The sequence below is a fragment of the Rhinopithecus bieti genome, unplaced genomic scaffold (genome assembly GCF_001698545.2).
Source record: "Rhinopithecus bieti isolate Rb0 unplaced genomic scaffold, ASM169854v2 scaffold_33374, whole genome shotgun sequence".
NCBI lineage: Eukaryota > Metazoa > Chordata > Mammalia > Primates > Cercopithecidae > Rhinopithecus > Rhinopithecus bieti.
The window spans coordinates 1,632,343-1,658,933 of NW_016814428.1; the positions used below are offsets into that span (position 1 = coordinate 1,632,343).

General features: G+C 38.1%; 1 protein-coding gene across 1 annotated transcript in view; it reads right to left on the reverse strand.

Annotated features, from left to right (window-relative positions):
• Window positions 1-26,591, reverse strand: part of DOCK10 (dedicator of cytokinesis 10) — a 287,983-nt gene that overhangs the window by 23,627 nt on the left and 237,765 nt on the right. Inside the window, 18 exon segments of the mRNA XM_017850274.1 lie at window positions 1,503-1,609; window positions 5,994-6,092; window positions 6,419-6,476; window positions 7,908-8,123; window positions 9,323-9,433; window positions 9,968-10,150; window positions 10,861-10,998; window positions 13,175-13,287; window positions 14,930-15,054; window positions 17,098-17,199; window positions 17,782-17,829; window positions 18,048-18,114; window positions 18,202-18,316; window positions 18,404-18,525; window positions 19,122-19,233; window positions 20,733-20,849; window positions 20,976-21,151; window positions 24,670-24,714. Coding sequence (XP_017705763.1) covers window positions 1,503-1,609; window positions 5,994-6,092; window positions 6,419-6,476; window positions 7,908-8,123; window positions 9,323-9,433; window positions 9,968-10,150; window positions 10,861-10,998; window positions 13,175-13,287; window positions 14,930-15,054; window positions 17,098-17,199; window positions 17,782-17,829; window positions 18,048-18,114; window positions 18,202-18,316; window positions 18,404-18,525; window positions 19,122-19,233; window positions 20,733-20,849; window positions 20,976-21,151; window positions 24,670-24,714 — 2,054 coding nt within the window.

Below are 26,591 nucleotides of genomic sequence, written 5' to 3' on the forward strand. Positions count from 1 at the left end.
CCGCATTACCGTTACCTAATTAGTGCGTCAAAAGTGCTGATTTAAATCTGTGAAATGCCTTCTGATCTGTCTCCTTCTTTCCATTCCCATTGCTACTGACTTACATACTCCCTGACCCCCGCAGTAGTTTTGAGCGAATCTGTTTTCCCTCTCCAATTGCTGCTCTCCAGTAATCTTTCTTTGTAAAACACAAATCTGATCACGAGATCTCCAGTGCCTTAAACCTTTGTTGGAAATCCAGTATGTAAGCTGCTGTCCAAACTCTAGCATGGCCTTCAAGAAGCTCCACAATCAGACACCAACCTCCCTTTCAGCGACCCCTTCTTTCAGTGCTGTCATTGACTTTGCATTTGGCCATACCATATACCACTCCATTATTAGAACACTCTCTGACCTCCATACTTTTGTCTGTGTTACAACTGCACCTGTAAGAACCTTCTTATTTCACACCTTCAAGTCCTATCAAGACTCAGCACAAAAAAATTGAAGAGCTTTTATTTTCATTCCATTCATCACCATTTCAACCACTGTCATGTAAAAAAAAAAGTTCCCCTTCTAATTGCAAGTGTATATGATACCTAGATTTGGTCACTGGGCATCTGTTTTTGCCTGGCCATTCCCCACTCTGTAGGAACTGTCTTTCTCAATATTCTAAATTCTTTGAGAGCAGGAATTATGCCTTATTTTTTTTCCCAGCCCTTACCTCAATTCCTTTCATATACTAGTGGCTTAATAAATTTTCAACTGAATAAAGTGACATAAGCTTTCAAGCAAATGTATGATATTGTTGGAATGTTTTCAACAATTTCCTTTAAGAAAAGATTCTTAAACATTATTTAAAATAGTTAACATAAATATGTAATTACATATACTTCATTTATTTGCGATATATACTAAATTGATGTAGAACCATGTGTAAAATTGTATTAACATTCATCTGAAAATTTACTTTCTGTATAATTTTTTCCATTTATGTAATACTGACTTAAAAATTAGCTTATAAAATATTTTACTTAATGAGAGGAATTCTGTTTTCTTCACCAGAACTATTGCTAAGTAATTCCCAGTAGAAAGTTTCTTTTGTGTTAATGAAAATAACTCTGCTTACGTTCCATAACAGAAGTTTTTCTAAAGAAACTAGTGAACTTTTACATCTACCTGCATTTGTAAATAAACTTGCTAATGCTTTTAGAAAAAAAGCTATGATCGGTTTGCAAAATTTAGCATCCCTTATCACCTTTACCAAAAGGCCAGAGATATTATCTTACAGAAGAGCTGATAATACACATTTGAGCCCATCTTACAGAAGTAAGACATAGTTTAAATTTTTACTGAAATCTGGTATCTACTAATCTTGGCTTGATTTTAGCCTACGTTTCATTTTGTCTAATTAAGTTATATTATAGAACAGCTGTAAGCTTGCTTCCCCTTATTTAGCTTAATGTCACAAGCCAGTGCATCTCTTTACTTAGTTACTGTACATGAGATGATTTTGGTCTAACCTCATTGTATGGTGTATCTTGCATTCCGGAATCCTCTTTCATTGCGCCTTCTTCCTTAATGTTTGGTGTGATGCTCAAAAAAGCTGGCCATCCCATAGAGAACATGCCTTGGGAGGACCAAGCAGAATAAAACGTGATTATTTGAGACAAATTTTGCTTAGATTAGATAATGCCTTTCTTCATGATGTTACCAATTGGTAGTATTACAAAGCTCACATAATCAACAAGATGGTTAGATTATGACTATTGATACATACTCTCTGCCAGCCAAATAATATTCCCCTTTGTATAATTTTTGTATCGTTTTCAGGTGGCATTTTTAATAAAGAGATAGCATGGGATTATGGACAGAACATAAGACTTGTGAGTAGATGTTACACTTCCAGTCTTCTGCTTTAATTAATCTCTGAGCCTGTGCCCTTCTTTTGTTAAACTGGGGACATTCATATCTACCTCAAAGGATGTTGAAAGGACTCAAAAACATTAATATTTGAGAAAATACCTGGTACACTCAGCACATTATAAAGACAATGCTTATAGTTGGATGTGTGGGTGCCTGTAATCCCAGCTACTTAGGAGGTTGAGACAGGAGGATTGCTTGAGGCTAGGAGTTTGGGGCTGGAGTGAGCTATCACCATGCCATTGTACTCCAGCCTGGGTGACAGAGTGAGACCCCATCTCTCCCCTAATGGCCCCCCCCCACAAGACAAGACAATGCCCAATACTTGCTTTTTTTTTTTTTTTTGAGATGGAGTTTCACTCTTGTTGCCCAGGCTGGAGTGCAATGGTGCCATCTTGGCTCACTACAACCTCTGCCTCCCGGGTTCAAGTGATTCTCCTGCCTCAGCCTCCCGAGTAGCTGGGATTACAGGCGCCCGCCACCATGCCCAGCTAATTTTTGTATTTTCAGTAGAGACGGGGTTTCACTATGTTGGCTAGGCTGGTCTTAAACTACTGACCTCAGGTGATCTGCCCGCCTCAGCCTCCCAAAGTGTTGGGATTACAGGTGTGAGCCACTGTGCCTGGCCAATACTTGCTATATGTCACTCTTTTACGTTATGTAGAAACCTTTTCAAATTTTCTTAGTATCTTAGCCACCAAGATTTAAAAAGGCCTCCCTCTACAGATACATGTGAAAACAGCTGACAACGGGTAACATTCCCAGAGGAGAGATAGATCTGAATTGTGGGGAATGTGAGTGACTAGAAAAGCACTAGCTGGAGTGACAGACCAGCCTCTGAACTTTGGCTCCAACACAAGCTAACCATGACATTTGAGGCAGATTATTTAGCCTCTCTTGTTTTTCTCACCTATGTAAACAGGAGGTGATAATAGCACCTAACTCACAGATTTGTTACTGGCAACTAATTGACACATTGCTGGTACAGGGCTTAGTGTGGTGTTTTTTTTTTTTTTTTTTGAGACAGAGTCTCGCTCTGTCACCCAGGCTGGAGTGCAGTGGCAGGATCTCAGCTCACTGCAAGCTCCACCTTCCAGGTTTACGCCATTCTCCTGCCTCAGCCTCCCGAGTAGCTGGGACTACAGGTGCCCGCCACCTCACCCGGCTAGTTTTTTTTTTGGTATTTTTTTTTAGTAGAGACAGGGTTTCACCATGTTAGCCAGGATGGTCTCGATCTCCTGACTTCGTGATCCGCCCGTCTCAGCCTCCCAAAGTGCTGGGATTACAGGCTTGAGCCACCGCGCCCGGCCTAGTGTGGTGTTTTTTAAGTTATAGCTAATACTTTTGTGGAATGTTTTTGTTTTTAATAATCAGCTCATTGGTTATGTAACTAAATGATCACCCCCCAAACATGCTAGAAATTATAAATATAATAATTATTGCAATCTAATACTTGCTTTTATATAAATTTTATTTTTCTACTTTTTATAATAATATTAAACATATATTAAACTATATCAGGGTTAATTGAAGGAGGGGAAGTCACAACATACTTCTTGCAGGATGTTGATCACTTATTAGTACAACTGAAGCAACTGTACTTTCTGGGGTTGCCTATATTCACCTATATTCATACTATTGTGCACATTGTAGGGAAGGGATAGTTCACTCCTTTGACTCAAAAATATCAAAATAGAAAAGTATATTAAGGGCTTCAAATACATGCCAATGACATTCACATATATGCTGATGATATGTGCTAGTTAGAATATGCTAACATATCATAGCCTATATCATTAGCTAATGTATCATCAGACATATGTTAAAGTATCATAGACGATCACCTTCCTAATTTTAACGTTTGCTAAACAAATATATCCTTTTCTTGATGAACACATTATATTCTAATATCACCTTAGGTCTAACATTGGGCATTTAAAGCATTTTGAACATGAAAGATTCACACAACTTTTTGGCATATAAGTTTCCACAAGTTCTCAAACTAACACCTGCTTTTATCGGTTTTCTTCAATTTTGTTCTTAGAATTTGAAAGTCTTCATGGAAACGTTATGGCATCTGGTTATGATAAGCAATAGATGAGGAGGAAGGGCATGTTAAATAAGGCAATGATGTTTTTGATGACTTGCCTATAAAAATCAGGCTAAATAGGACGTGTGACACTAAGCGAGAAGATTCCTGAATTTTAGGGTGGACATGAGCCATGGGTACCACAGGGTGCCACATCTGGCATCTTCTCCAAGGTCCTCAAACAAGTGACCTCACTGTCTCTCAGTTTGCTTTGGTCATTTGGTTCAAATGTCTTTTTTTTTTTTTTTTTTTTTTTTTTTTTGAGCTGGAGTCTTGCTCTGTTGCCCAGGCTGGAGTGCAGTGGTGTGATCTCAGCTCACTGCAACCTCCACTTCCTGGGTTCAAGCAATTCTCTGCCTCAGCCTCCCAAGTAGCTGGGATTATAGGCACCTGCCACCATGCCTGGCTAATTTTTTTTTTTTTATTTTTTATTTTTAGTAGAGATGGGGTTTCATCATCTTGGCCAGGCTGTTCTTAAACTCTTGGCCTTGTGATCCACCCTCCTCAGCCTCCCAAAGTGCTGGGATTACAGGCGTGAGCCATGGTGCCTGGCCAGATCAAATGTCTTATATGCAAACTCCACTGAGACCTTTTAGAAAATCTACAAATATTTAAATGAATAAGGAATGAATTATGTTTCTGAAATATAGCAAGTAAAGTCCATTTACATTTCGTTTAAGTATTCTGATTTTCAACATCTAAAAATATATTTCTGTTGTTTGTACATTGAGTTTTCCACTGCATTTGGAAAGTTAAACCAGTATTATCAAATCGAATCTAACACATTTTTGCAAGAGAATGTAGATTAAGTGTAAACTATATCACCCACTTTTTTTGTGCAAAGAGTAACTCTTTAGTCATTATAATTTCAAAAAATCAGACATTAATGATGGGATATTTCTAAAGGAAATCTGTACCATAAACCATATGTTACAAATTGTCATTTATACTTTTAAAAAATGAAATGAAACATGCTGATTATGAAGTCCTACATGTATAGTATATATATATGTATATGTCTTCATTTTTCTTTTTATGTTTTTTGGAGATGGAGTCTCACTCTGTTGCCCAGGCTGGTGTATAGTGGTGTCAGCTTGGCTCACTGCAGCCTCCGCCTCCTGGGTTCAAGAGATTCTCCTGCTTCAGTCTCCCAAGTAGCTGGGATTACAGGTGCCCGCCACCATACCCGGCTACATTTTGTATTTTTAGTAGAGACCAGATTTCACCATGTTGGCCAGGCTGGTCTCGAAATTCTGACCTCAACTGATCTGCCCACTTTGGCCTCCCAAGTGCTGGCCTCCCAAGTGCTGGCCTCCCAAGTGCTGAGCCAACACACCTGGCCCTATCTTTTATTTGGAATCAACAGTTTTATTATGTTTAAAAATTAAAATAGATTCCTCTTGCAATTTCAAACAATTTACCAATTTCAGAGTAAAATCCCTATGGCAGACTGGCATGCAGATTGGTAGCTAAATATGGCCGTAACTCATAAACTTGAATGTTGGAGAACATACAGTTCTATTTGCTGACAACTTTTCAGTTATTTAAATTTCATAAATTTTGGATGGGATTTCTGAATGGCAGGAGTTTAAGTGTTTTGCAGAGTAAGTTGTGTCCATCTGAGATAGTTTTTGCTTCTAAGAATATATTTAAATCCCAGCACTTTGGGAGGCCGAGATGGGCGGATCACGAGGTCAGGAGATCGAGACCATCCTGGCTAACACGGTGAAACCCTGTCTCTACTAAGAAATACAAAAAACTAGCCGGGCGAGGTGGCGGGCGCCTGTAGTCCCGGCTACTCGGGAGGCTGAGGCAGGAGAATGGCGTAAACCCGAGAGGCGGAGCTTGCAGTGAGCCGAGATCCAGCCACTGCACTCCAGCCTGGGCGACAGAGTGAGACTCCATCTCAAAAAAAAGAATAAAGAAGGTTTCACTGAAGTAGAATTTAAGCAGCAAGTTGATTTCCTCTGCGTTGGGATAAATGAGCAGTTAGGTCACTCACTTCCTCCACTGGGAGTTGTTAGTAATGAGTTGCTATCACAGGGGTGGGTATCCTCCGAGAGCAGGGATGCTGTGCAAATCTTTTCCACTTTCCAGTAACCTATGGTAGTGCAAGATGAGGTTAGGATGTTGCTACATGTTTACGTTAATACAAGCTTTTGAGACTACAAATTGTTAGCCAATGATGCATTCTCGTTTTGAACTAAGAAGTTGACCATTCAGTTAGCCTTCGCTGTACGTAGAATAAATACGTCAGTGGCATGATAGACTGAAAATGTTAAAGTACAGCATAATTAGAAGTATCTGTGAAAGCGATTATTAATTAAACATAACAGATTAATAAAATGTAAAATTAATACATTATTTCGATTAGGCTTCAATGTGTTGAAATCTGGGCTTTTCGCCTCCCTCACGTGGTCATCTTACCCTTTCTTTTCAGATATTCTGCAATGAGGGCAGCAATATGGATGTAACACATGGCAGCCTGTAATGAGAAAGAAAATAAAGAGGCTCAGGGGATGCAGTTTAATATAATTAGGGCTAATCTTCCAAGGCAAGTCAGTATTCCATATCAGAATATGTTATGTAGAAGGAACCTTTGTAAATTCCGAATTGAAAGCAAGAATCAATTGTATTTCCAAAAAATTCACCATCAAGAATAAAATGAATATTTGGGTTTTTGTTTGTTTGTTCTTGATTAGTTTGGAGATGGCTGAAGGAACTGGCCCAAAGAATTTTCCCATAGAGTTATCTTCCTCCTTTAATGTCTAAGCCTAGATTAAAAATAAATCATAGTTCTCCTTTTAAAATTAAAACTATAATTCTAGTATTTAGATATAAATTGGAAATAAAAATAATCTGCCTTCTAAATAACTTTTTTTTTACCTCCAGGAATAGCCTCTCTGAATTTGTGTTGCCTTTAAAACGGTCACTTCACAAGTGAGTACTTGATTAAGTAGTGTGACCTGATGTAACACCTGTGCTCCCCACAAACAAGATTTTATGAGTGATGTTATAGTTTACTCTAATGTCTCTTATGAAGCCCTGAACATTGCTGAATCTATATTAAAACTCAACTTGCTAAAGATTCCAAATGACTTCAGCTTTTTCCTTTTGAGGTTTTGTGGAGGAATTTCATCATTTTCAGAGCAGCCCAAGGGCTTCTCATTCTTATCCCCACTAAATTGCTGCCAAGCCAGCCTTGTGGTTTCCATTCCAGTGTCCCTGATTACCACATGTGTTTAGAAGAGCTTCAGAGTTTAGGACTATCCTAGACAAATGAATCTCTTCCCCAAAGGGACATAGTTCTGGAATGGAGTAGAACTTCCCATTTGGTACTCAGAAACCCTTGGGTGCTATGAATTGCTGCATATGTTCCACCCAGTATTCAAACTGACATAAAAAGTTAAGTGTTGACTTACAATCTTCGCACAGTGGACTCTCCTCACGTGGTGCTAAGGATCATTCATTTTTCTATGGCCAGTTCAGACTAGCTGTAAATGAGGACTGATTCACCCTGCCTGAGTTTACTCACTATGGTGGCAAGCTTCCCCATTCAACTCCAGTTTCAGAGAAGAAGTTTTAAAACACAGAACATTAATTTAATGACTTAATTCCCAGACACCTTTACCACACTCCTCGTTAGCCTCAGGTTTTTAGCCTTCAGCGTTGCATTACAATTTATACACCTGCAGTTGCCCCCACTGACTCTGGCTTTTATTTGATGTCATTTACTTAGAGTCAGGTATCCTTGAACGTGATATGCAAATGTATTGTATATGATATATAACTGAGTCATTTCTAGATTAGTGGAAAAACATGGCTTCTTTTTCTAGTCCATGCTGTAAATGAAGATCCAATTTTCCTGATAAAGAGGACAATACTGATGGTAAATGACCAAGCCTTGGCTAATCACCTCAGATAAATCTCCGTTTCTGGCATGAATCTTGGCCATACTTTCCAGCCAGGTCCTCCGTAGTTCGGGAGTGCTTGCATAGGAGTTTGCCAGGCTGTACTGGAGATCCACCAGCATCTCGGGATCCTTCTCATGCTCCTTCATCTGAGCCGTGGCCATCAAAACAGTCCTTATACGCTTAGTCAGGTCTTTCACCTCTGCTGGGAAATTGCTGTTCTTTGGAAAAGAGAGAACCTGGGTCATTATCTGTTTAGAACCTGTAGGTTAACTGACTTCAAGTTATGCTATTAATTATGGCTAGGCATCACAGTTTGGAGCATTCTATATATAGTTATAAATGTGTGCATTCTATATATGGGCATTCTATGTTTTATGACTGTGGATATACACATTTGAAGATAAAAATTTCAGGAGGCTCTATTCTTTTGTCTTCAAGCACACCTTCTTCTGGTAAAACATCCTGATTGTCTTTGAGATATATTCCCCTTCCTGACTCTAGTTCATGTGATTTGCACAGGTCTGACTTTACTCCTAGGGACCATGGGTGGCACATAACACTGGCCTGGCCAATTCTATTTTTTGATCCTCCAGGCTACAGTGATTGGTTTAGGGATAAGCATACGATTTAAGCTTGGATCAAAGAGATTCAGTTGTGAGACTTTAATTGGAACTATCAAACGAGGTGATTTTCTACTCATAAGATACTACCAGGGTCCTTCGAATTTCTGAGAACATGCCCAGGGGGATGACCTGCCTGGAAATAAGTAAACAAAGAGGAAAGCCGAACTGACAGACAGTGAGAGAGGCAAGATTGAGGCAGTGGAGGGATGGGTCTGAAAATTATTTTAATCCCTGGGTCCAGCCATGACTGAAGTCTGGCTCTAGACTTGGACTTTTCAGCATAATGACTACAGGAGAAGTCTTCAGAAAGTGCTAAACAAAAGATAAGATGAATTTTCCCCCAAACAGAGTTAGGAGGGAGTCATTGTATTTCTGGATATTTACGGTAAATCTTGTTCTAGGCCATTCAACCATGCATACTGGGAATGCCACTTAACAGATCACATGCTTAAAGTGTAAGAGCTGCTTAGCGATTCAAACAATAAACTTGATAGTTTACTTTGAGGAGGGCTCAAAGCTCAAAGTCTCAATAAACAAAATAAACAATTATTATTATTTTTTAGAGAAAAGGTCTTGCTCTGTTACCGAGGTTGGAGTGCAGTGGTGCCATCATAGCTCACGGCAGCCCCAAACTCAAACTCCTGGCCTCAAGCGATCCTCCTGCCTTGGTTTCTCAACGTGTTGGGATTACAGGCGTGTACCCGATCTATATTTATGATTTTGGTATCTCACAAAAAGCATCCACTTCAGATTTTAAAAAATTCTGTAGTAAAAGCCCACAAAGCATTTCTTACTTTCATTTGCTTGTCTCCATTGGCGAAATTATTGGTAATTGCAAGCGAATGTTGAAACCGAGAGCCTCCAATCCCAGCGTCGGCTATTAACTGGCTCACAGCTTTGATGAGCTGGAAGAGAAAAAAATGAACTCTCAAAAACAAGACCAGAAATAGTCTTCTTAAATAAATCCACTGGGCTGGGTAAATGTACTGTTAGTTTCTCCCTGTAGGTCCAATAAAAGATGTGTTTATGTATTAAAGCTCCAGAACGTATTATTAAATCTAGTGTGTTTCCTATAATCTTAAATATCTAAGAGAGGCTGCAGGAATCTTGGAATCTTGGATGCCTAGAAGAAAAAAAATTATGTTTGGAATTTGGTGGGGTTTGACCTGCTGGAGCTAGCCATGGTTTCCTTAGTTGTTTATTCCATGTGATTCTATTTCCTGGCAGAAGAAAGGAAAGTACAAGTGAGATGGGGCTCTGCTGATTTCTGCCCAGCCGCGCCCCTCCTATTAAACAGAACTGAATGCTATGGGTGTCCTTAAGGAAGACTTTGGTGGAGGAGTTAGTAACGGCTTGCCCTGAGGACAGTAGGCTTTAAGCACTGCTGAAACAGATCAGTGGTTTTAACAACAGTGTCAATGAAAATTGGCAGCACTTACTTGTAAGTGGGACCGGACAATTGACTTCTGCTTGTTAAATTCAAAATTCTTCCTCATGAAAAAGTACAGAAGGGCTGAGGCTTCTGTCTGAGTTGACCGTGACCTGTGGTTACAGCATTTTAGGACTTCATAACAGAACGATCCACAGAGGTCGGCAGGGCCTTGAAAGAATGCTGAAGGAAACTGCAGAAATGAAAGAATGGGTGAAGGGAGCAACATGCCTTCATTTTGCTCTGTTCATTCTCATATTTTAAAATTCCCTAAAACAAACAAAATCCCTCTCCTTTTTTTTTTTTTTTTTTTTTTGGGTTTTTTTTTTTTTTTTTTTTTCATTTGCAAGTGAGGAGGATAGAATTTGTTAAGGTCTATGTTAGCATTTGTCTTTTTTTCCTAGACACAATTGTTCTCTACATTGTATAAGTATCCTTTGTATCAGTAACTGATGACAGTCCAAAATAACGGAATGAGAGCTTTGAAATGACCTCAATTCATCTGACATTGTTAAAATCACAGGTCTTATTTACAAGTGTCCTCAAAGGCGGTGGCTGTATCCACTTTAATGTGGAATCTTGAACTTGATATGGATGGATATGCCAGTTCAAGGGGTGCATTCTACCTAACTTGGTGCTGCAAACACAGATAACAACTCAAAGAATTGGTGACCAGATGCTAATTGTCACCAGATGCTAGTATCTTCTGGTATTTGAGCAGACATATTGTCAAGGCTGTGCACTCATTTTGAGACCAGGAATCAGTGTCTAATAAAACCCAAATTGAAGAAAACAATCCTTCTTCCCTCCCTACTGAAAGACGCAGGGATTCCTATGGGTTTACTGTTCTATGGGTTTACTGTCATCCTACCTAAACTTCACGGAAACCTAGAGGATCCTTACCTTGCATACAAACAGTCTCAAGGAGGCAAACACATGCTTCAGCGCTGTGGCTGACTGATTGACTTGGAAAAAGAGCATGTAGGTATCAAAGACCCTTTTCATCAATGAATTTTGACAGTCACATTGTTGGAGTTGTCTCTGGAAATTCAATGCAGATGTTATTCAGGATAAGTGAAAGAAAATTTGTATTCTATCAAAAAATGTTTGTTGTGAACCTATCACATGGTGAGGCACTGTTCTAGAAATAAAGGATTGAACAAGGAGACATAGTTGATGTTTACTGTGAAACTTACATAGCAGTGATTGAAAAAACATGACAAATTGAAATAGACTCAGATGATGTGATTGAAAGCAGTTGCTTTGAGGGTAGAATTACTTCCATAGGGTAGTCTGCAAAGACCTCTCTAATGGAAAATTGTCACGTGAGCTCAAGAGGCCTGCCCTGGAGAGATCTGGGAGAATTGTCCCATGGGGGAGAAACAGCTAGTACAAGGGCCTTGATTGGGAAAGGAGCTTATGAGTTCAAGGTTGAGAAAGAAAAGCAGAGTAGCTGGTGTAATGGCAAGTGGGGTGGGGTCAGGGGAGAAATGGGAGATGAGGTCACAGGTTCTTGAAGGCACTAGTAAAGTCCTTAAAATTTGTGAGATTTGAGTGACATTTTCATAGCCCAATAAAGAATCAATACAGTCATTACTTTCTCTTACCACCATGCTGACATTTCACCTGCAATAGGGCTTTCTTGGCATAATTATGCTGTTCTGTATAGACTTTATTCAAAGAATCCAAATTTTCCTGGCTCAATCTTTTTTTTTTTTTTTGAGAAAAGGTCTCACTCTGTCACCTAAGCTGGAGTGTCATGGCACCATCATAGCTCACTGCAACCTCCACTTCCTGGGCTCCAGTGATCCTCCCACCTCAGCCTTCCGAATAGCTGGGACTACAGGCATGTGTCCCCATAGTTGACTAATTTTTAAATTTTTTTGTAAAGATGAAGGTTCACTATATTGCCCAGGTTGGTCTTGAACTCCTGGGCTCAAGTGATCCTCCCTCCTTGGCCTCCCAAAGTGCTGGAATTACAGATATGAGCCACCACAGCTGCTCCTGGCTCAATCTTTAATGTGCTAGCCTAGGTATTTAAGCTCATTTGGTAGAGCTGCAAATGTTTTTGTTAGCTTTATTGAAATATAATTGACATACAATTAATTGAACTCATGTGACATGTATAATTTAATAAGTTTAACACTCACATACACCCATGAAACCATCACCACAATCAAGATAATGAACATATCTATCACTCTCAAAAGTTTTTAAATACTTTTTTTTTTGTAATTCCTTCCTCCCATCCTTCCTCCATATCCCTAGGCAACCATTGATCTGCTTTTTGTTTCTATAGTCTGCGTTTTGTAAAATTTCATATAAATGGAATAATATACACTGAGTAATATAGTATATACTGTTTTTAAATTTGGTTTCTTGGGTTTCACCCATGTTATAGCATGGATCAGTAGTTTATTTCTTTTAACTGCTGAGTAGTATTCTATTGTATGGATATACCACAGATTTTTAAATCTATCCACCTGTTGATGTATACTTGAGTTGTTTCTAGTTTTTTTTTTTTTTTTTTTTTTCTGTTAAAGCTGCCATGCATATTTGTGTACAAAGTTTTGTGTGGAGATATGCTTTCACTTCTCCTGGGTAAATACTTATTATAGTATTGGAATGGCTGGTCATATGATAGATGTATGATTAACTTTTCAGAGACTGCCATACTGTTCTCCTTTTACCATTTTGCATTCCCACTGTCAATAAATGGGAGTTCTAGTTTCTCCATATCCTTGCCAAAACTTTGGATGGTCAGTCTTTTTAATTTTAGCCATTCTAAGCAGTGATAATCATTTCATCGAAGATATCTGAATGTCAAATGAGCACACAAAAAGATGTTCAACATAATTAGTTTTCTTTAGATCTAGCTGTAAATTTAATACACAGGGCCATTTATCTCTTCCTTTTCTACTGAAAAAGTACAGAGTCACATTCCCACTCAGCCCAGCTTGCCTGAGAGTGAAGCAAGATAAATGAGGAAGAAAGACTATTTGACAATAGTGAAATGCATACATGTACATATCAAGCAAACATTAGTCAACCTGTGATAAAATCAAAATCTCATCTTTAACATGTTTTCCACTCATGCTTAGGTTGATTTATATAAGGTTAATTGATTTCATAAATAATTTTAAAAAACATGTTTTGACTTCACATGGTTTTCTACCTCAAATTTCATCATTTTTGCAGAAAATGTTATCATATTCACCTGGTGAGTCTGAGTGAAGAGGGATAACAGGTCTAGAATAGTGAGGCAAACCTCCGTAGCAATATTGGCCTCAGTGTCTACGTGATGCACAATGTCTATTTCATTGGAGTTGCCTATAAAATAAAAAATAAAACATGCATAAAAGTCTAAGACAATGCTTTGTACCCTATAAAGTATTTCCTTTCATTACAATGTATTCAAAGTTTACTGGCATTTAGATTAATTATTAAATCAAAGTGCTTTTGTTTGTTCAGTTTCTTCATTGGCTGAATTAAAAGTACTAGAGTACACACACTAGTGTGCGTGCCCTTTGCATATATCAGTTGTGGGATTTCCATTGCTTCTGAGTTATTTTCCATTACTTTGGCCAAAGACAGGGTCATATTTCTTTCATAATCAGGCTGTCTCAAGTTCCAGGCTTCTGGGCTAGTAGACCAAATGTGCAGTCTCAGTGGACAGTCTTTATGTCCCCTTGGAAAGTCACAAAGTGTATTTATAGATTGAGGCAAATACCTCCAAACAAGTAACTGTGGGCCACGTGCCCATAATTGCTAACAATCTGTCAATGAAAAGAGTCAAATTCTGTAAAATACTTGAAGAGATTTATTGTGAGCCAAATATGAGTGACCATGGCCTGTGACACAGCCCTCAGGAAACCCTGAGAACATGTGCCCAAGGTGTTTGGGCTACAGCTAGGTTTTATATGTTTTAGGGGCACATAAGACATCAATCAAGACATGTAAGATGTACATTGGTCTGGTCTGGAAAGGCGGGACAACTGAAAGTCGGGGAGAGGGGCACTTATGGGTGGATTCAAAGATTTTCTGATTGGCGATTGGTTGAAAGAGTTTATGATAGAGACCAGGAATCAATAGAAAGGAAATGTCTGGGCTAAGAAAGGGGATTGTGGAGACCAACGTTCTTATTATGTAGATAAAGCCTCCAGATGGCAGACTTTAGAGAGAGAAGAGATTGTAAATGTTTCTTATCAGACCGAAAAAGGTGCCAGACTCTCAGTTGATTCTCTCCTGGATCAAGAAAAGGACATGAAGAGGGAAAGGGGATTCTTTACAGAATGCAATTTTTTCCCCATAAGAGACAACTCTGCAAGGCTGTTTCAAGATATGGCAAAAAATATATATATATTTGGGAGTAAAATATTTTGATTTCTTTCTTTATCTCTCATGTGATGTTATGCCACAGTCAGGTTGGAAAGTAAGCCATGTTATATAGGGTTAACTAAAACCCCTCTGATGAGACTGGTGTGACTTTCCAGGCCTCTTTTAAGAATTTAGGCAAGAGAAGAGAAAAGGTCAGAGTTTAGTCCTCAAATTACATGCTTACAAAACGCTGGCCTCCATTTTACCCTCATTCACAAGCTGGAGTGTGTGCCTCTCTAGGTTCAAGATGTCACCGTTGCTGCTTCTGGGACATTGGCAACTTTATCCCCTCCCCACAGAGGAAGCAGTAATCATCTGTTTGACAGCAGCCTCCATAACCTGCACAATGCTGAAAGTCACTTGTTTCCAAGGGAGCTATGCTAAACATATGATATTGAGGGTTTTGCCTTTCCCCTTTCTTCACCATAGGGCACTACACATTTTTTTAACCACTCCCTGGTGAGTCTTTCCTTTAAGAAATATTTCCAGAGCTACAGCAAACCTTAAAAGCAGTGGTTTTAGTGCATTTCATGTCCTACACATACCTAGAGAAAAACTGGTAACCATCTTGTTCCTGTTATTTCGGTTTACTTACTGGTCATGGTATTGTCTAACATCTGTAAGAGTTTGGGGTTAGAAAGTGCATTTTTGCCTCGAATTATAGGTAAAGTTTGTGATCTGTGTTGCTTATGGCCTTCATGACTGGAAGTGGAGTGCATCCTGAAAATGAAATAAGAAAAGTGATTAGAGTTATTTTAGGGATGTTACAGCCAAATAATACTTGTTCATTCAAATGTTCTAGATTGAGTCAAACATTAAAACTAGTTTGGAAAGCAACTTTTATTACAAATATTAATTACAGGTGACATGATGAGAGGGACTTTTTAAAGTACTTTTGGAGAAATTTTATTTAAGCCAAAATAGCATTCAGAAGGATAATCTATAGAATAACAGATCCTTGAGTGAAATCTATTCAAGCATATTCATTATTATTTATGAAATAAATATATTCTTTCATAAATAATTCTATGAATGTTAAGTTGGCTACTGGCTGATCAGTAGCCAGTGGTGGACATTAAAAAGTACAGTATTGTATAGCTCAGATGCATCAACTTATTTTTAAAGAGATAAAGTGTAAAATCGGGTTCTAAAGCAACCCTTGCTTTCCAAGGTATTTGTATTTGGACATTCCTGTTGATTTGCCATTTCACTGGTGTCATGTCCACAGGGGGCTGACATGTGATGGTTGTGGGAGGTAGGTAGTTGAAGGACTTCTGTGCCTCTGTGCTTCCAGGGCAATGACAATGGCCTGCAATGACTCATTCAACACCCCATGGCATTTCCAGCTGGGAAAAATAAGCCAGCGTTACTGTGGCAGTGGGAATATTTCCCACTCCTGACTTTATCATTTGGCCAAGGAAATAGGTTGATAATTCTTGGGATATGTGCTGTCATAAAAACTATTTATAAAAACACTTATGTAAAGAAAGCAGCATTTGGAAATACCCTGAAGTATTTCCTAATTCCTCCTTTAAGCCTTAACCTAAAAATGACTCTTTCTCCCACTCTAAAAGGCTGTTTTGGTTCTGGCTAAATCCAAAAACCTGGGTGGGTGGAGGCCCAGGAGATGTGACTTTGGCTTTCAATAGCCAGGGGAGCCTGGGTCATTCCTGCAGCTAGAAAGAGTGAGTGATTCCTTGGCTGGAGGTCTTAGGCATTTGGATTGGCTTATTTCTAGGTTTTGAGTGTAGTACAGACTGAACTTGTGGAGGAAAAGCCCTGGTTTCTAGGAGGTGAGGGACAGAAATGGCCAGGACCCGTCCAGATGTTTCAGAAGCAGCCTGAAATCTAAACCACCACCCATCTACAAAACCTGAGTGACCTCAGGTGGCTCACTATTATTATTAAACATGGAAACTAATTCTTTATTTTCCTCTATTCTATTATTATTTGCAAAAAATGTCCATTACATTTTTTTTTCATTTACTTTTCACAAGGGGGCAATTTCAAAGGATTCCCATGGAGGGAGGCAAAATTTATTTTACGATTTATTCGCTATGTATTACTTTCATATTTCCTTCTAAAATCCGTTCTAAAATATTCATAATATATATTATGATGATACCTGTGGGAAGAATAAATCAAAGTGGGGATAATTTTAGCAAAGAATTCTCATTTACGAGACCCAGAGGAGCTCTAGGTAGAATTTCAGGGCAAATGTTTCCCATTGGTTAGGCTGGTGAAGGATGACTCCAGGTCCTATCTGCTAGTCAAATCAGTCTAATGACTAGGAAATCTAAAGTGAGGTTATGGGACTATCCATGCTTCCTCATTGCCTTTGACCCTTTAAGAAACAATTTCAGCTTCAAGAACATTGCAAAAATATTATAATTACTGAAAAGCCTAGGGAGACATGATCCCACATTTTGGTTTGTCACTGGAAGATTAGCTAGCATTAAAAGAGGCATTTATTGGGCCTAGGTCTCAGGTTTCATTAAATGAAAATACTCATTAATGTTCAGTCTATGCAAGGGATTGTGCTCTAAGTGCACACATTTATCTTTGGTCTTTACCAGCCAGTAGGGCAGACAGTAAAGTATCTAGGAAGTTTCTTTAGATAGACACATAGTTACTTGAAATCTGCACTTGATTTGAATATATAAATAGAAATATGTGTGTGTGTGTCTACCTCTGACATGTGCATATATAGACACATACACAGAGTTATATATAATTTTAAATACCAAGCAAATGTGACATTACCATTGCGACAAGAGACCTGATGTCTGGCAGGAAGGATTGGATCCTTTGAGAGTTCCATTGTTCTGGGTGGACTGCACAAATTTAAATGCAGCAGCAATTTTTCTGCAATGAAAATGGAAGTTTTAATCATAGCTCAGTGTTTGTAATTTACATATAAAAATGAATGGCAACTGACAAAACAATTACTGCACAATGAAATGGTTTACATGCTGTGAATTAGTCAAAAATAAAACCCTGTTTTCTTTCGGAAATCAGAAATTGGGATTTAGTGAAGGTGCTTCAAACATTGTTGTCTCATGAGAAAATTATGACAGTGCAAAGTTATTCCAGATTACTTGTTTTTTTTTTTTTTTTTTAGTTTACTGGAAATGTCTTCTGAAATAGGTATCTTCCAGGTTATATCTATATAATGATAAATCCGTTCTGAAGATACATGAAATGTAGTTTTCTTTCAAAAATTTGTGCTTTTGTGCTTTTCTCCCTAGATAACATGAACTATTCCTAGATATACAATGTGTATGAGGCAATCTTCAAACTTCTATGTCTAATGTGAAGTCAACCTAACAATCCTTATTTGCATTTTAAGATTTCTAACATATATTTATAACTCTAACCTGATATGTTAATACATGTCATATGCTTTTTAAAAGACCAGGTTCACCTATTGGAATTTAAAACTATTACCTTATTATGTTGCGTTTTCCTAGGTATCTGAAATTTTGAAGACAAACGCTAGAAACAAAAAAAAAAACACGTTCTAATTATTCATATTCTTTCATTATATAAACTGTTCATCTAAGTATATTGAAAGAAAAATATTAAATTTTCTTTAAATAGTTCATGTGTTATTATTGATAACTTACTATATGGGTTCTTGAATGAAACATGGTATAGTGGACAATTTAGAAATTTCCAGAAAAAAGTGTTATGTCATCAACTCTAAAACTTACTCCAAGATGCTGAAGAAGTCGGACACCTCTGGACTGGGAGCTCTCTGCCAGTAGGCAATCAGAGTCTCTAAAAGGAAACACCACATAGCATGAGAATCTGCAGGTTTTCTTTTTCCTTTTTTCAAAAAAATTAATTTTAAAGAGTTCTATTTACCGTACGAAATTGTTTTCATAATGTGAAGAAAACACATCAGGAGACTCCTGGTTTCTGCTTGATCTAACTTGTCGAATCGAAGAGTTGAGCCAATCAAAGACAAGGGTCTTGGGATCTGGGAATTCAAGAACCAATCAGGATTGAGTGAGAGTGAGTGACCTCTGCCTTGTAATGATGAGTAGGTTTGAGAGGGAAGCCGTACCTTTTCACAGTTGTCCGTCTTCTCACTGCTCTTCTCATTGGTACTTGGATTGGAGTCAAGACTTGCTAAAGATCCTCTGGAGTCAGCATGGTTTACTGTAGAAATAGCTATTGATGAAAATGCTGCAAACACAAGCCACAGCACACATATGGGAATGAGATGTATGGGCACACATACACACAAAAGCTTCACATGATGAACCAAAAAGATGCTGATTACTGAGGTGGCAGCAGTGTTGTGAAAGACCAACATAACAGCACCTGGGACTGGCATTCAAGATAGCTCTTGTTCTAAAAATGCTTTAGTGAAAGTTCATAAAGATACTTTTGGGAAGGAGCTTTCAACTTTTGATTGTTCATGAGAAATTGAAATGACATTTCCAAAACAGTTCTTAAAAATAATCCTTGAAGTTGAAAATCCATTATATTTTAAAAGGTCTGCAATGAAAACTTAAAGATGGTTTCCAGAATAAAGTAATTTGATAACATCTAAGTAGGCTGCTCCTTAAGCCAAGTAATAATGAACACTAAGTAGAAGAGGAAGTCACTGGATGGAATTCAAAAAAATATGTAAAAAGACTCTTTGGTTGTATAAATGTAGTATACTTTGCCACATAGATTATGCATAATAAATTATGGACTGAGTAAAAAGCACAATGATATACAATGTAAACATGGATGAGTGTTAAAAATAAGTGATCTCAGAAGATCTGAAGTACCTGCTATGGAATTTAAAACATCTTTAGAAAATGATGTATCCACAGAGTTTGCATGTTTCATAGCTGTCTGGCTTTGAAATCCTCCGTTGGTGCTTAGATCATCTCTAGACCCCTGTATTCAAAGTATAGTAAAGATTAATGGGAATCACGGTATTCCGTTTCAACATTGTTAACCCACATATGCCTTCTTCATTACACTTCCAATTAAGTGATATTTAATTTGCTCTTTTATATCCCCTCAAAGGTTTTCTGCTAAAGTAGGCAGTGAAAACAAATACAGCCAAAACCATACTTGTAGTTATAATTTGATTTATGTGACTTTTTTATAATGTTGTAGAAACAATCTTTTAGATACAGATACGTAGACCACATGGCTGGATTGGTTATGTATATATTCATGGATCACATTATGGATATCATTATTACCATGAGTTATCTTATGTACATTACTATTATTATCAACTAAATTTTATTTTATTTTAATTATTCTATTTCATTATTTAAGAGGCAGGAACTTACTGTTACCCAGGCTAGAGTGCAATGGCATGATTATAGCTCACTGCAGCCTCAGCCTCTGGACTCAAGGGATCCCCCTGCCCTTAACCTCTTGAGTAGCTGGGACTATAGGTATGTGCTACCATGCCCAGCTAATTTTTAAAATTTCTTATTTGTAGAGGTGGGGTCTTGCTATGTTGCCCAAGCTGGTCTTAAACTCCTGGCCTCAAGTGATCCTCCCATCTTGGCCTCCCAAAGTTGCTGGGATTAGAGATGTGAGTCACTATACCTGGCCTACAACTACATTTTAAATATTTATTGTTTGCCAGGCTCTATAATAAATGTTTTCTAGTATACAATTTAATCCTCATAAAGACACTGTGATTTAGGTATTTTATTCTGTATTATAATGAAGGAAATGGAGTCCTAAGGAGGTTGGCTAACTTATCTCCAGCCACCCAGATAGACTGGGACTGGCATTCAAGATAGCTCTTGTTTTACTGTTTCAAGATAGCTCTTGTTTTACTTGTTTCACTGATACTGCTGGGATTCGAACAAGGTAAAAAAAAAAAAATCCATAGCATAGCTCCTAACTCCTAGATGGTAATACCTTCCTTAGATACTGGATTCAGCAGTGGGTTATTTCATCTGAGATTAGAACACAGGCAACAGATCTCTAGCGGATTGTGCGTAGTCACTGTGGTGTCTCAGTGGAGGAAGGATTATAGTTATTCCTGGGTTGTGACTACAAATAAGGCACTTGGCTATTTATTCTGACACCAGGTGGGGATGTAGGTAATGTAGAAAGTGGTAGGAGAAGGTGTCCACTGAGGAAGGGGCCATGATTGCAACAGAGGAAACTGTAAAAGCTGGAAAGAATTGGAAACTGATACAGAGAACAGAGGGAAATGAAAGCCAAATGTTGAAGGGTGGATCAGGCGGAAGGCTAAAGGGACATATCTGGAACAAATGACCCACTGATGTGAGTACATAGCAGAAAGTGTTGTTCAATGCCTAGTATGTTCACAGATGAGAAGAAATGGTTACCCAGGGCAAAAAATAATTTTAAAAAGACAAACTATTAACATCGAAATGCGACTTATTGTGCAAACGTACCTGATTAGATGTGTTGACAGTAAAAGGATACAGGTCCTTCAGATAAATCCTTGGCATATTGTCCAGGAGCATGCCGTACAGGGGCATGTATAAACTTGCTATCTGGGCCTGTTTTCTCTAGGTGAAAAGGTAGCCAAAAGAAATGATTCACGTAAAAATCAATAGGCTTGTCGGTTTCATATGCATTTAATGCAGTGAGCCATTAAATAGTGTTTAGGGAAGGGAGAAAGGAAGATCACTTACTGGCTCTCTGTATCGATCATCAAACGAATGCTTAGCCATTAGATTTTTTAGGACAGCTAAAGCTAAGTGTCTGACATCTTGGTCTTCCTGCAGGGCAAAGCCAATTTCTCGGAGCAGAATTCCGATTAAGAAGTGTTTGCGACAAAATTCATTTGTGACTGAATACTCAGGCATCTCTTTGTGAGGAAGGAAAATAACTCACGTTATTGAAAATCAAATGATCACTTTGTAATTGAGACAGATATACCAAACAACTACCATCAACTTCTTCCACTATTAGGAGGGATTCAGGAATACAGTCTTGCTACAGAAATGAGGTGTGTTGTATCCTCAAGGAGCATTCAGTAAGGGGACTATTCTGTGTATACAAACACAAATACGGGTACAAACTAACACACGACATCAACTTCTGAATCCCATAATCCAGCATATTTACAGGATTACAGGAGTTGAGAGGGGAAAACACATTTTCTGCTTGGAGTAATCAGGATATAAGTAGGAATCCATCAAGATGAGCCTTTGAGGATACTTAAAATTTGGAGGTGCAGATCTTTATGGGAACAGACGGAGGCAGTGGAGAAGGGACAGGAGGCTGGGAGAAGCCACTGGATTTTCAATGGCACAGAATTCTGAAAGCACAGGTATGGAAGGGAGCAGGTATGGAGGGGAGCATGGGTATGTGGGAATCAATAAGCACAATGGCTAAAAGGAATGGTGAGAGAATTAGGCTTGAGAGGCTGGGGCTAGATGATGGAGAACAGTACAATTTCCTTAGCTGCCATCTAGGTCCCTCTCCATTTGTATTTAATTCTGTAAGAAATGCTAACACACGGACAGCTTTGAGATCAGTGCCCTGATAAGGCTCATGCTTTACTGACTTATTAATATGGTGTGGTAGGGTGTAAATGAATTAGACTGTGGGGAGATGTGGGGTGAGGGATACAGTACAGGACATTGTAGCAATGGGGGAAGGAGGGGACAAGTGACAACGTGATATCTGGGCTGGGGTAGCAGAAACTGAGTGGTAAATCACTAGGAAAAGTTGACTTAAGTATGTGAGGGAGCAAGGAGAGAGAAATGGCACTGCCAAATTTTGAGCCCGAATTACAGAGAAAAGAATGTTAAAATTTCCAGTAATAGTGGATTTATTCAAATTGTCCAAAGGGTTTTTAAAATGTAACCATTAATAGTAGTACTTGCACCTACAAGAAAACGTAGGGAGAAAGCTCTTTGACACTGGCATTCACAATGATTTTATGAATATCACCCCAAAAACACAGTCAATAAAAGCAAAATAAACAAGTAGGATTATATAAAATTAAAAAGTTTCTGGACAGCAAAGGAAGCAATCAACAAAATGAAAAAGCAAACTACAGATTGGGAGAAAATGCTTGCAAACCGTATATCTGATAAGGACTGATAACCAAACCCTACAAGGAACTCATATGACATAATAGCAACACACAAACAAACAAAAACCCCACCAAGTTTTAAAAATGGGCAAAGGATCTGAATAGACATTTTTTGAAAGAAGACATACAAATGGCCAAAAGATACAGAAAAAGTGCTCAATATCAATATCACTGATCATCAGGGAAATGCCAATCAAAACCACAACTCACTATTACCTCATACCTTTTAGGATGGCTATTATCAGAAAGTCAAATGAGAACAAGTGTTGGTGAGGGTGTAAAGAAAGGGGAACCCTTGTACATGGTTGGTGGAATACGTTCATTATAGAAAACAGTATAGAAGGTCCTCAAAAAAGTAAAAATAGAGCTGCCATATGATCTAGCAATCCAACTTCTGGGTATATATCCAAAAGAATTCAGATCATCATGTTGAAGAGATACGTTGCAGAATTATTCACAATAGCCAAGCTATGGAAACAACCTAGGTGACCATCCATAGATGAATGGATTAAAAATGGTATATACATGCAATGGAGTAGTAGTCAGCCTCAAAAAAAAAAAAAAAAAAAAAAGAAAAAAAGAAAATCCCACCATTTGTGACAGTGCAGGTGAACCTAAAAGTCATTATGCTAAGCGAAATAAGCCAAACACAGAATGACAAATACTGCATGATCTCAGTTAATATGTGGAATCTAAAGAAGTCAAGCTCTGGTGGACAATAAGAGACTACTTAATAGGTACAAAGTACATTATTTGGATGATGGATATCCTAAAAGCCTTGACTTCACCACTATGCAATCTATGTATGTAACAAAGTTATACTTGTACTCCCATAAGTTTCTACAAAAAAATTAAAGAAGTTAAACTCATAGAAGCATGGAGTAGAAAGATGGTTGCCATGGGCTGGTGAATGGGAGAAATGAGAGGTGGATTTTAGTCAAAGGATACAAACTTTCAGTTATAAGATGAATAAATTGTGGAGGTCAAATATGTAGCAAAGTAAGAATCGTTAATAATATAATATTGTGTATTTGAAATCTATTAAGTGAGTAGACCTTAATTATTTTAATCATACAGACATAAAAAACAAAACTATATGAGGTGTTTGCTTGATTGTAGTAATCATTTCACAATGCATACATATATCAAAACATCATGTTTTCCACCTTAAATATATAAAATTATTATGATTTTTTGAGACAGAGTCTCGCTGTGTTGCCCAGGCTGGAGTGCAGTGGCACGATCTTGGCTCACTGCAACCTCTGCTACCAGGGTTCAAACGATTATTGTGCCTCAACCTTCCAAGAAGGTCAGGTTACAGGCATGTGCCACCACGCCCAGCTGATTTTTCTATTTTTTGTAGCGATGGGGTTTTGCCTGTTGGCCAGCCAGGGTGATGTCGAACTCCTGGCCTGAAGTGATTTGCTTGCCTCGGCCTCCCAAAGTGTTGAGATTGCAGGCGTGAGCCACCGCACTCAATTTTTGTCAATTTTACCTCAGTAAGGCTGGGGGAAAACAGTAGTACTAGCACCCATGTATACAACCTGCTGTCTGCCAGCACTAGGCTAAGCACTTTATGTGTATTATCCCATTTAATCTGCAGGACAACCCATAAGGGAGGTATGATTAATATAATGAACTATTAGAATATTCCAGCTCATAGATGACCAATAGCAAATTAAACATACTGACTTTTTTAGTCCATAAAGAAGCTACTGAATATGAAAATTCACAGGGCTTCAGGTTAAATAAATTTCTCAGTGACATCGTAATACTGAAGATCCAGGAATAGAACACAACTTTTAAATTCCCATCTATGACTACAGAAAAGGTTTGCCTAGACCATTTTAAGTTACTAACCTATTTCAGATAAAATAAACTTATACGAATATCCTCTGTCTTAACAAGATTGATCAAACCAGGTTGTGGTTTAGGAAAAGACACGTATCAAATAAAGTCAGTTACATCGAACAAGCGTGTTATTATATATATCTGGGAATTTCATTTATGATACAAATTAAGGAAATTTCAGATGCTTTGGGAAATTAAAAAATATTTCCAACCTCTGGAGAATAAAATATGAAAGAATTGAAATTAGGCAATCATTAAACTATCTGTGACAAGAAAACAATTCAGTCAACTTTTGAATATTTTATTATATGATATTAAATATATGAATACTTATGAGCACCCAGAAGCTGGAAATTTATAGTATTTATAGTTGTCAATATTACTGGATTACTAGGTGGTTACTGATGCTTAGATAAGGTAATATCACTTACCTGATGCATGTAACTCTTGAGTTGATTCTGAAGGTGTCAAAGGATCTGAATTTAATATAAATAAAAAGTTCAGATATATACATATACATACTCAGATACATATATATTCATTATGTATAGTTTATACTGAACAATTAAACTATATTATTTAAAAATGTGAGTCTTCAGTATTGCCAGTTTTCAAGGAGAATGTCTTAGGTTATTTGTTTCCTTTTTTTTTTTTTTTTTTTGAGACAGAGTCTGGTGCTGTCGCTCAGGCTGGAGTGCAGTAGCACGATCTTGGCTCGCTGCAACCTCCGCCTCCTGGATTCAAGCGATCCTCCTGCCTCAGTCTCCCAAGTAGCTGGGATTACAGGTGTCCACCACGGCGCCTGGCTGATTTTTGTATTTTTAGTAGAGACGGGGTTTTGCCATGTTGGCTAGGCTGATCTCAAACTCCTGACCTCAGGTGATCTGCCTGCCTCGACCTCCCAAAGTGCTGGGATTACAGGCATGAGCCACTACACCCAGCCTATTTTCTTAAAAAAGAGGGTCATGAGCAGAATTATTCTAATTGTTAGCCTTCTACTTGAGCGTTTATTTTTCTATCAGAACTTTGCCTGCTATGAAACATATTTTTCATTATTTATAGTATCAGATCTGCAGAAAGACTATCAGAATTTTCTCTGAGCTACTGACTAATAGGAAGTAATATAGTTTGACTCTGTGCCCCCACCCAAATTTCATCTTGAATTGTAATCCACACGTGTTACGGGAGGTACCTGGTGGGAGGTGACTGGATCATGGGGACAGTTTCCCCCATGCTGTTCTCATGACAGTGAGTTCTCTTGAGAGCCAATGGTTTTAAAGTGTGGCACTTCCTGCTCGCTCCCTTTCTCTCCTGCCACCATGTGAAGAAGGTCCTTACTTCCCCTTCACTTTCTGCCTTGATTGTAAGTTTCCTGAGGGCTCCCCAGCCATATGGCACTGTGAGTCAATTCAACCTCTTTTCTTCATAAATTACCCAGTCTTAGGTAGTTCTTTATAGCAGTGTGACAATGGACTAACACAGTAAGCAATTGAAATAAAAATGACCAAATAAAGATTTGGTCCTCTTGAATATCTCAATCAGCCCGGCTAACCAATAATAACTTGTCACTAATTTATAAAACAAAATAAATTCAGAACAAAGTAAAACCTTAAAGCCTTATTATGTAATATACCATTTCTACCCTATTTTCTATGAAATATGCTTCATAAATTAGAAAAAATTGGAATAATATTATATAGATTATATTTAAGATTAAAATGGCAAAACTTTTATAGGCTTGATAACGTAATTTTCCCTCCATAATACTAGTGTAAGCTAATAGGTTAAGGAAGTATAATGAGGCTCTCTACCAATCTTAGTGTTTGCGTTTGTGAATATCAAAGCAAATACGCCTCTCGGCTGGGCGTGGTGGCTCACACCCATACTCAAAGCAATCCCAGCACTTTTTGAGAGACTGAGTTAGGCGGATCACCTGAGGTCAGGAGTTGGAGACCAGCCTGGCCAACATGGTGAAACCTCCTGTCTACTAAACATACCAAAATTAGCCAGGTGAGTGGCACATGCCTGTAGTTTGAGCTACTCAGGAGGATGAGGTGGGAGAATCGCTCAAACCTGGGAGGCAGAGGTTGCAGTGAGCCAAGATCACGCCACTGCACTCCCAGCCTGGGTGACAGAGTGAGACTCTGCCTCAAAAAACAAAACAACCCCCACCCGCAGAAAAAAACTGTACCTCATAGTTTACTCATTACTTGGTAATAAAGTATTTCATGCTCCTAAATAATTTTATTATTTTATTTGCATCTTGATGTTTGATTAGTTTTGATGTCTACATGGGTAATACTCTCTACCATAACACATATATTTTATATATAATATTTATAAATTATATAGT